We start from the raw sequence: 11,454 nt of genomic DNA, 5'->3' as shown, positions 1-11,454 counted from the left end.
TGATAGAGGTCCAGAAGATTATAAGGCTAGCAAGAAGGAGCATAAGAAAGGAATTAGGAGAGCCAGAAGGGGCCATGAGAAGGCCTTGGCAGCCAGGATTAAGGAAAACCCCAGGGCATTCTACAATTATGTGAAGAGCAAGAGGATAAGACACAACAGAATAGGATCAATCAAGTGTGACAGTGGAAAAGTGTGTATGGAACCAGAGGAGATAGCAGCGGTACTTAATGAATACTTTGCTTCAGTATTCACTATGGAAAAGGACCTTGGCGATTGCAGGGATGACTTGCAGTGGACTGAAAAGCTTGAGCATGTAAATATTAAGGAAAAGGATTTTGGGAAGCATCGTTGGATAAGTCATCGGGACCAGGCTACTGTAGGAAGCGAGGGGGGAGATTGCTGAGCCTCTGGCAATGATCTTTGCATCATCAATGAGGACTGGAGAGGTTCCAGAGGATTGGGGGGTTGTGGATGTTGTTCCCTTACTCAAGAAAGGGAGTAGAGGTAGCCTAGGAAGTTACAAGCCATTGAGTCTTACTTCAGTGGTTGGTAAGTTGATGGAGAAGATCTTGAGAGGAGGATTTATGAACATTTGGAGAGGCATAATATGATTAGGAATAGTCAGCATGGCTTTGTCAAAGGCAGGTCATGCCTTATGAGCCTGACTGAATTTTTTGAGGATGTGACTAAACACATTGATGAAGGTAGAGCAGTAGATGTAGTGTATATGGATTTCAGCAAGGCATTTGACAAGGTACTCCATGCAAGGCTTATTGAGAAAGTAAGGAGGCATGAGATCCAAGGGGACTTTGCTTTGTGGATCCAGAACTGGCTTGCCAACAGGGGCAAAAAGTGGTTGTAGATGGGTCATATTCTGCATGGAGGTTGGTGACCAGTGGTGTGCCTCAGGGATCTATTCTGGGACTCCTACTCTTTGTGATTTTTGTAAATGACGTGGATGAGGAAGTGGAGGGATGGGTTAGTAAATTTGCTGATGACACAAAGTTTGGGGGTGTTGTGGATAGTGTGGAGGACTGTTAGAGGTTATAGTGGGACATTGATAGGGTACAAACTGGGTTGACAAGTGGCAGATGGAGTTCAACACAGATAAGTGTGAGGTGGTTCATTTTGGTAGGTCAAATATGATGGCAGAATATAGCATTAATGGTAAGACTCTTGGCAGTGTGGAGGATCAGAGGGATCTTGGGGTCTGAGTCCATAGGACACTCAAAGCTGCTGTGCAGGTTGACTCTGTGGTTAAGAAGGCATACGGTACATTGGCCTTCATCAACCCTGGGATTGAGCTTAAAAGTCGAGAGGTAATGTTGCAGTTATATAGGACGCTGGTCAGACCCCACTTGGAGTACTATACTCAATTCTGGTCACCTCACTGCAGGAAGGACGTGGAAACTATAAAAAGGGTGCAGAGGAGATTTACAAGGATGTTGCCTGGATTGGAGAGCATGCCTTATGAAAAAACGTTAAGTGAACTTTTTTCCTTGGAGCGACAGAGGATGAGAGGTGACCTGATAGAGGTGTACAAGATAATGAGAGGCATTGATTGTGTGGATAGTCAGAGGCTTTTTCCTGGCACTGAAATGGCTAGCATGAGAGGCCTAGTTTTAAGATGCTTGGAAGTAGGTATAGAGGAGATGTCAGGGGTAAGTTTTTACGCCGAAAGTGGTGAGTGCGGGGAATGGGCTGCTGGCGGTTGTGGTGGAGGCAGAAACAATAGGGTCTTTTAAGAAACTCCTGGAGAGGTACACGGAGCTTAGAGAAATAGAGGGCTATGGGTAAGCCTAGGTAGTTCTAAGGTAAGGGCATGTTCGGCACAGCTTTGTGGGCTGAAGGGCCTGTATTGTGCTGTAGGTTTTCTATGTTTCTAACCTTGATTCTCCTAATAGAAACATCCTATCCACTCTATTCCAGGCCTTTCAGAATTTGATAGGTCTCAATGAGGTGCCACCTTATCCATCTGAACTCCATCAAGTACAGGCACAGTGTCATCAAATGTTCTTCAGATGTTAAGTCTTTAAATTCCCAGGATCATTCTTGTGAACCTCCTCTGGGCACTCCCCAGGACCAGCATATCTTTCTTAAGTTACTCGAAATTTTCCAAATGTGGTCTAATCAAAGCCTTATAAAGACACAGCAGTACGTCCTTGCTTTTATACTCCAGCCATCTCAAAATGAATACCAAGATTGCATTTTCCTTCCTTGCTTGCCAACTCATGTTTCAAGTTAACCTTAAGGGAATCAAGTTTCTGAACTCTTTCCTCATTTATAAAATAGTCTACATCCTACCAAAGTGCACAGCCCTGTACTTCCCTGTGCTGTATACCGTCTGTCTCTTCTTTGTCCACTCTCCTAACCTGTCCAGGTCCTCCTGCAGATTCTGTGAGTACGTGACCATTCTCCAGATCCTCCACCCAAGGTATTTAATTTATAAAGTGAAGAGTTGACTTCTGAACACTGACCCCTGTGGAACTCAATCTGTCACAGGTACTGTGCTGGAAAAGTTCCCTTTATCCCTGCTCTCTGCCTTTTACCAGTCAGCCAATCTTCTACCTACGCTAGCACTTTGCTGCTAACACAACAAGCTCTTGTCCTGCTAGCAGACTTGTGTGTGGCAACTTGTCAATGACTTTCTGAAAATCTTAAGGAATAACATCCACTGACTCGCCAAAGTATTCTAACAGATTGGTGCTATCAGACCATTATTTTTGATAACCATAAAGCTCCCCATTTTGCACTTCTTCCATGAGTTATTTATCATGCAGGACTACCAGTTCAACAACTGAGGGAGGATGGCAATTACTAATCACATGGAGGTTTCCTTGTCCATGCTTAAAGCTCATAAGATCAGAGTGAATGTAAAGGTTCCAAAGGGCACTCCCTCTGCTTAGCACTGTGATGATTCTGTCCTGCTGGCAGCACATGCTATACCTGGGAATTTTGATGAGGAGTCTGGTACATTTTCTCTAAGATAGAGTTGTGTAAGTACAACCATATTACACAGGCTGTCCAGCTAACCTAACGTATTCACCAGTTCCCAAATGTTTCTGAGAGGATATTGAAAAGTTGACTGGGATTGACTTTCTTAAAGTAAGATTGCTAATTCTTAATCTCTCCTGAACAAGACCATACTGATTTCATCCTATTTTATCATGTAGTCTGAAATTTCATCCTTCATAATTGATATTATAGTTTTACCAATTTCCATCTTTTGCCTTCCTCTCTTATTAATCAGGGGTGTCATATTTGTGATTTTCCAATCCTCTCAAGCCCCCGGTGACTCTGGTGGTTCTAGAAAGATCACTACCAATATTTCCTGTATCTCTTCAGCTAGGTCATTTCAGGACTCTCAGAGCAGTCTTTCAGCTTCCCAAGCACCTTCACCACTAACTATACTTCTAAAGCTCTTTGACTGTGAAGTGTATACATACAAGTTTTTCATATATGTTATTTAGTATTTAAAAATTTAAGAACCTTTTGTTCAAATTGTAATTAATATACACTTTCTGAAATCAAAATTTATTCCGCCTGAATTTTCAACATGACTGGATAATTACTTGAAAAGTGTCCTCAAGCACTCTGGTGTTAAACCGATGTAGAAGATAGAAAACTGAAGTGCAATAAATTCACTTCATGATTATCAATTCTTGTACCTCTTGACACTATTTGAAGAATTATGTTGGAAACGATTTAGAAAATTAACAATAAACTTGTTCAACAGCAACAAAGATATCAGATCTATCAGAAAGAAAGTATATTTAACTAATCCTAATTCTCAGTTTGGTAGTTCAGCAATTACAGTGAACCTAGTTCTGGTCTTGAACCAGATCACTGGTTGTGACAATACATAAATTGAACAATTGCTCCACAAGTAATTGAATAAACTTCAAAGGATATTAAGCAAACTCTTTAATAAAAACAAATCAGGTATAATAACACTGCAGTGACATAACTCTAAGCAGGTTCAATCCATATTTTAATATCATTTAAAATTATGCTTTCTTGATTTCACAACATAACTGATTGGATATTAAGCCATTTTTAGATAAGAGTTTGAAAGTATAATCCATTCACGTATATAGAATCTGAATTATTAAAACTTGCGCTCTTTTCCAAAATGAAACAATCAATTTTGAAATTTGTCAGAAAAGAACTCCTGGTCTCAAATAATATAGTACTTTGAAAGCTATATGCCTGGTAGTTCTTAAGGCAAATACAGTGGATTTCGGTTAATTGGGGCACATCAAGATCAGTACATTTGACCCAGTTAAATGGCGGCCCCAATTAGCTGAAGTCTCATGGAAATAGTTAAAATGATATTAAAAAGACAGACTAAGTAATGCCTTATGTATTAAATGAAATACAGAACAAATTAGAAGACCACCGTATATACTACAGTACTATAAAACTGTATTATTTCCTAATAGCAATTGACAAAGGGATTCATCAAGTGTACAGAATCAATAAAATCAGCGCAAATACCTAGAGCCTTCATACAATGCTATTGATGATTGCATCCTTCATTGTAACATTCCAGATGATTATTGATACCTTCAAATTATTCGTAGTTCCTATCTTGTTGAAGTAGTGAAATAGTTTCATTTCCACTCTCAGCCATTTCTGGCATCTCCAAGCCTGAATGCTTGAATCTGCAGTCAGCAAAACGGTTCTGAATTGTCTTATGGTATTTTGCTTGCCAACTATCAGTGCCAAAAATCTCTGCTTTTTAAACACAAACATGCGCAACTGACGCTATTCAAAAACTGTTCACTGTAAGCACGCGACTAACTCTAGTTAGAACCTGTTAGGCAAGCGTCTCCTGTCTCAGTTAAGTGGTATAGTGTCCCAAATAAACAAAGGAAATCCCAGCAATTTTCAGTTTTTATTCTTTAAAGAGTTGTTGCAAATAAGCGGCTGCCCCAATTAACCAGGTTCCACTATATTTATTAATTAATCACAATTTAGCCAGCTGGATGTTTTCAAGACACGGATGACTTTTTTGTTCATGTAGTCATATTCATACTGTATTGGTCCATTTGATAAGTAGAGGTAGCCTAGACAAAATACGATGAGAAAAACTGAGTTATTGTAACATTTAATTAGTCAAATATAATCATAAATAGAGTACATGTTTTGTAGGCTTTCAATATTTCATAATTCCATTATTCTTATTACTCACCAGAGTTTTGAAAAGCTGAATCTACTTTATTCCCTATACCAGGAAAGTCATCCATTATTCTTCTTGGATAGCCTCTTTCCATTTGATTTCTCCTCAGGTTATAACTGAACACAGAATAAATGTAAGTTTTTCAAGTGGACATTGAAGTCAAAGAATCTTGTAAGCATATACCAATATCTTGTACATTGGTACTTTATTAACAAATATATTGTATAGTTTAGAACAAGTGTCAGCATTATTTTGAAAAGTGAGATACATCCTTCCAATGTATTTCAAGAGTCATGTGATTTTGAAAGAATTTTTAATTATTGTTAAGGGGACACACTGCAAAATAATACTAGTACATACCTCCAGTATTTTTGCCCCACGAAGAATAATGCTTGTTTTCTCTCCATGATGTGTACAGCAGCATCTACACGTGTAACCGATCTTGGAAGCCCAATAAATCTGATGCTCCGAGGATATCTTTTCAAAGTCTCGAGTCCCCTAATTAGCCAGTACTTTGACCCTATGGAATTTTAACAGTGATTTAATGAAGAAATGGAATTTAACCATAGAATTCTCAAAAATTAATAAATAGATTTTGCAGTTTTTCATCCTCTACTACACTTAATTATCAGACTGCTCTGGGAAAGCAAACTTCATTTCATTGGTTTAAATGGTAAATTTTAAAGTATTGTCCATAATTTGTAAAGGTCAAAGAAATACCTTATAGTATGTTTTTCTAATTTAAAGGGATATCAGTTTAGTGGAGGAAAATGGCATTGTTATTGAAGATTAGCCACGGTTTTAATAAATAGTAGAACGGTACATGAACAAATGGCCTAACTGTTCTTCAATGTCTTAAATTATTATTTTCTAATATATCTTTGGTGGACTCTGCATGGATTTCTCCAAACTCATCCCCTTCCCTGGTACAACAGCACAGGAACCCCAAACACTGTTTAAACCATTGAGCAGTTCAATATACAAAGTGGCAGAAAAGCTTTAATCCACAGTTCTGATTAGCTGCCAAGCAGTGCTTTTATATGTCTCTCCCTTTACAGTGAATAAGATCATTAAAAACTCAAGAACCTTCAAAGAAAATAGCCATATCTCTATCCTTGTATTCAAATGCAGCATCAACAGCTTGAATGTTGGGAAAAATACTCTTGATTGGAATCGAAGTCACGTTTGAGCGCCAAGGGTGTTTTCGCCAAATGGTTCTAAACAAGAGAAGGTCATTTAAATCATTTCTGCATTATTCTTATTCCAGAAATAAAATTAATGGTATCTGCCATATTTTTATAAGCCAAGGAAATAAAACAATTTCATTCAAGTTTTGAATAAAAAGGTTGCAATATATTTTATTCATACCTTTCCTTACAGCATAGAAGGAAGCTGCTGGCCCTCCCCCTCCCGAGACAATGCCAAATCTATGAGCAATTGTATTAGTCCCATTGCTCCATTTTTTCACCCAAATGTATTTGCTTATGTAAATCCATTAACGTCCTTGATTTTTCCACCTGTCACCTACTTAGCGCATTGTATAGTAAATTAATGATAATTAAAAAGTGCCTGCACACTTTTGAGAAGAAACTGGAACACCTAGTTGAAACCCACACTGTCACAAGGAGAACACACAAATTCCACAGTGACAGTACCTGAAGTCAGAATTGATTTATGGGCAGATGTAGTGTCTGTAGAGGCACTGCAAGGTCCCTTTTGCAGCAACGTATTTATTAATCTTTAAATAGATTTTAATGGTACCAGATTGATAAAAATATCTGAAATACATATTAGGCTTTGTGTAATGCAGATCAATATTGTTTTTCTTAACATTTGTTTTACCATTGCTTTCTTGAAAATCAAACTCAAAGTTTGCAATAAAATTGCTTGATTAGATTTCATAAGTACAATCTGCTTTCCTCAAATCTCATTACAGCAATCTGCTGAGAGCTTGTCACTACGTCTAGACTTCAAGACTAATAGGTGTCCATTATCCTTCAATTTCTCATAAAAGTGATTCCTGTTTGATTGCCAAGGTTAATTTGACACTGAGGTAATACCGCATTTCTGTTCTCAGCCGAGGTTAGGAATGCAATATAAAACACCACAGCATCTTTTCCCCTAGCATTCAGAAATATATCAATATATATTAATCTACTATGCTGACAGGATTACTAATGGCCTAAATATTGAAGTGAATATTTGAAAATCTATGTGGTAGAATAGTAGCATAAAACTGAAAAAAAAAACGCAGTTCCTACCCATTCTTGAAGAACCAAAGCTCACCACGTAGTCTGGTAATGGCATCAAATGACATTTGGTGATTACATCTATCCCAGGGTTCAGTTGGTTTTGCTGGTCTTGAATCTACACGAGGTCCTATAATGCAGAAGTATTATGAATGTTTAAGTGACAGATAAATGAGGAGTATAGATTTCAAATTGAACAAAGTCATCTTGATGGTTAAAGCAACAGGATAATTGGTAGACTCTTCAGTTGATTGTCACCAGACTCAAAAACAGTTATCTTCCCCAAGTAGTAAAAGTGATCAACAGCTCCATCCACTAACTCCACCACTACTTTATTATTTATGATCAGTCACATAATATCACTTCATGGACATAGACGCAATCTATGTATATAAGCTCTCGTATGTATTTATATTTATTGTGTTTTTATTAATATTGTTGTATCCCTCATCTTTTGTGTTTTTTTGTGCTGCATTGGATCTGAAGTAGCAATTACTTTGTTCTCCTTACACTTGTGTGCAAGACATTACATTAAACAGTCTTAAATCTTAAATCTTGAACACGGAAATATTAGTGCAAATTTTAAAGGATGTGGGAAAAGAGCTGGAGGATGGGGCTTTGTGCGGCTTTGAAAATGCCAGCATGCCACAAGTGACTGAATGGATTCCAAATGGAGTAAAATTCAATGAATGGGCTGGGCTGTGTAAGATTCTACACACACCTTTTACTTGTGCAAGTTATATCATGGCGTACACTGGCTCATTTAGAAAGAAACATTACTCAAATTGAATTGTAGATGCTAGGCGAGGGAGCAACATAACCTTTGAAGAATGAGTTGATGTGAAAAGTGCTTCCTCCAGGCTGCTGAGCAACGTCTGGATTTTTGTATCTGAAGAAGTGTAATGACATCTTAATAATCTGATGGTAGGCAAAGTTAACATTTTATCTGCACATATATGCAAATGTAAGATTTTACCTACAAATGGACCAAGACTATGCCAAATTATCAAATGGTTAGACAATATAGAGTGTGAGAAAAGGAGAACGCTAATTTTATATAGTTTTCTGTGGTTAAAGCACTTATGTCCTGTTTCAATGCCCATTTCACTTCCTATTTCACTGCTGATAATAAAAACGCCTCTATTCCTTGAAGTCATCTAGTTTTAAAAATTGCTCTCTATCTGTATATGTAATTGTACATTCCCTGATGTGCTGCCTGAAAGTGAAGCACGGAGATCTTCCTATGAGCACGAACAGTAAATTATTTATATGTTCAAAATACCATATAATGCTTGGATTCCTTTAACATCGTCAGCCGGGAGGCGAAAGCCTTTGGTATTGACATACGAATAGGTGGGGAACATCAGAGCAGATCTATCGGTTGAGTGACCCAGGCCCAGCGCATGTCCAAATTCATGAGCCGCAACAAGGAATAGATTGATTCCTGCGAAGATAAATACGTAATACAAACGGTTTAAACGTGAATTGATATTATAGGATCTCTTATGCCATGACCTTCATTCTTTTATAGATTTCTATTTAATGAATGATTTCTATTTAGCATATAATGTTTCAAAAGTTAGTTGCATTTTTAGCGTTTGCAATCTCTTACCATCTCTGGACAATGTCCACCTTTCGTCCTCATCAAAGTGAGTATCGCCACCCAAGTCCGATCCAGGAGCAAACGCGTGAGCCAAAATCCCACCCTGTCCATCGAAAGGATTAAAGTCCTGGTGATCTTGGAATAAAGAGCACAGGAACAGTAAATGTTATACACATAGTAACATATCCACCATGACAAAATACTCCTGAAATTGATGAATTATTGAACTCACTGCCTCGCGCAAACAATATCATTATATCAGCTTCTCCAGCGGTCTGCTGAACAAACGTCAGCGGTGTAACATCGCTCCAGACTTTAAGGGCCAGGGCAATGGCTTTCTCTATCTCTTGTCTCTTCAGTTCTGGTGTATAGTTCAAAATTCTGTAAGGCAAATAGAAAGAGGGCAGATGAGCTAATTTCTGTTGGATTACTCTTTTTAGAAAGATCAATATTCCCACCACCCCTGTAAGCACGTGCACCTGTAGGTAATTCTATTGCGCGACCACCGAGGTTGTCCGGGAAATAGAGTGAACTGCTCCACGTCTGGGACCCCACAGCGGCCCTTCTTCATCACTTCCAGGGTTTCGTGGTTCAAGTTCCCAGTCACTTGCAGACCAAAGAATTCTTGCATTTCCCTTATCTTCTCCGTCATCTCAGTGTCGGATTTTCTCCATGTTGTTTCGGTCATGTTGTAAAACTGTTTCAGGTACGTCTAGTTCACAGAAGGAAACAAAATCTACGTTAGGTAAAATTTCTAACGTATAAACGTTGTTACTTGTAAGTTCAACACAGAGGGAGTTACATTAGTTGTTTCATGGTTTTAATTTGTTATTTAATGACCCGTTTTATACGTTGTACATAAATACTAGTTTTGGATACATCTCTGAATATACCCGGCATTGATTCCAGTCGTCTTCGCTAAATTGTTCGGTTTCAGAGTTGAGTGGTGCAGCTAAACTGCGCCCAAGATTCACCAGCACAAAAAGAACGGGTATCTTGAAGCACTTCATCTTTCCAATCTTGGAATGAACTGAATCTTTCTATCCTGGCTGAGTTTTATAGGCTGACCGAGTGTCTGACACTATGGTACCGTGCCCAATATACGGGATATGAGCAATGTTTGTTTCTCTGTTTGTGGTTTTTTGCTGATATGTCTGTTAGCTTGTAGCCGGGGGCGTTGTGAACTTGCACGTTATTTTTAATGTTAAAATACTGTAATATTAAAGCGTGCGGTCCATGGTGAATAACAAATGGATGGGAAACGTCACCCTCAGCATTATATTTAGCGACAGGACAGAGTTAGTTATTATAGTCTCAGCGCGTTAGCAATTTAATAAAGAAAAAAAGATAACTTTTTTAAAGTCAAAATTGAAAATATATTTCAGAATATGTACATTATTTTTATTTGGAATTCGTTCTTTGCGATACCATGCACAACAAAAAAACATGAATTCAAGAAGTACCAGTCCTCTGAGACTTTCATTCAAAATAATTCTTACTACCCCAATAAATGCCTGATAATCAATAAAAGAAAGTTCAGAAGTTCTTTGATTTCAACAGAAAAAGATTCTGAAAGGAAACTATTGCCAAGTAGATGTTGTTACATATTAGCAGAAATTAGAACTAGCCCCAACAGAAATTGACAAAATATAGGAAAAGTCAAGCCATTTTATATTCATTTTGGTATCCAGGGACACACAATGTAAACCATATTTCTGGGTGCATAGGTGAACCAAACAAAACAGCAAAGTGAAACAAAAGAAAAATACTGTCAACACAAGAAACTTGAAATAAAAGCAGGAAACTCAAAAAATTCACAGCAGGCTAACCAGAACCATTGAACAGAGAAACCCTCCAGATTTTCAGATCAACAGCCTTTCAGTAGAATTTCAAAACATTAGATGTTTTATTGATTTTAACCAATTACAGAACTATAGAAAGGAGTTGGTAGGTGGGAGTGGATAGAGTAAAGTGGAATGTTTGTAATATGCAAGGCAAGAGATAAATGGCAGATTGATTGTAGTGGTAGGCAAAATGAGATGGTCCATGTGCAAGCATATAAAAATTATGATTGACTAGTTTCATATGGGACAGAAGAACTTGTAACAATCTCCATCATGAAGGGCAAGGAAATGAAATAAAGGTCACCAGGTCCTGATGACCATGCCTAAAGTTTTTAGAGGAAGCAGCTGTGGAAGTAGTAGAGCCATGGGCTAAAGCTTTCAAAACTCTCCATGTTCCAGAAAGAAACTAGTGGCCAGAATACTACAAATGTGATTTCATTGTTCAAGAAGGCAGGGAGGCAAAAATTAATAAATATGGGCTTAACATCTGTTAATGGTGAGATGATATACTTTATGCTGAAGTAACTTAGCAGGTCAGGCAGCATCTATGGAGAGGAATAAACAGTAGAAATTTCA

General features: G+C 37.9%; 1 protein-coding gene across 1 annotated transcript; it reads right to left on the bottom strand.

Annotated features, from left to right (window-relative positions):
- Positions 1–3,931: 3,931 nt before the first annotated feature.
- On the bottom strand, positions 3,932–10,044 carry LOC134349456 (collagenase 3-like). Its single transcript, XM_063053787.1, has 10 exons — positions 9,928–10,044; positions 9,514–9,746; positions 9,267–9,415; positions 9,044–9,169; positions 8,714–8,875; positions 7,444–7,561; positions 6,269–6,399; positions 5,543–5,702; positions 5,195–5,298; positions 3,932–5,069 (listed from the first exon to the last, which is right to left on the bottom strand). The coding sequence occupies exons 1-10, from the start codon at positions 10,042–10,044 to the stop codon at positions 4,966–4,968; spliced, it is 1,404 nt and encodes a 467-aa protein (XP_062909857.1). The 3' UTR covers positions 3,932–4,965.
- Between the last annotated feature and the right edge of the window lie 1,410 nt (positions 10,045–11,454).

This window comes from Mobula hypostoma, chromosome 7, assembly GCF_963921235.1.
Source record: "Mobula hypostoma chromosome 7, sMobHyp1.1, whole genome shotgun sequence".
NCBI classification, from domain to species: Eukaryota; Metazoa; Chordata; class Chondrichthyes; order Myliobatiformes; family Myliobatidae; genus Mobula; species Mobula hypostoma.
The sequence above is the reverse complement of the archived record's forward strand: the minus strand, read 5'-3'. Positions and strand labels throughout refer to the sequence as shown.

Bases quoted from the DNA above. Each gene is read 5' to 3' on its own strand.
- LOC134349456 (XM_063053787.1), bottom strand. From the start codon at position 10,044: ATGAAGTGCTTCAAGATACCCGTTCTTTTTGTGCTGGTGAATCTTGGG. The intron at 9,416-9,513 runs GTGCACGTGCTT...TTTGCCTTACAG, and splicing joins CGCAATAGAATTACCTACAG to AATTTTGAACTATACACCAG. The intron at 8,876-9,043 runs GTAAGAGATTGC...TTATCTTCGCAG, and splicing joins GTGGACATTGTCCAGAGATG to GAATCAATCTATTCCTTGTT.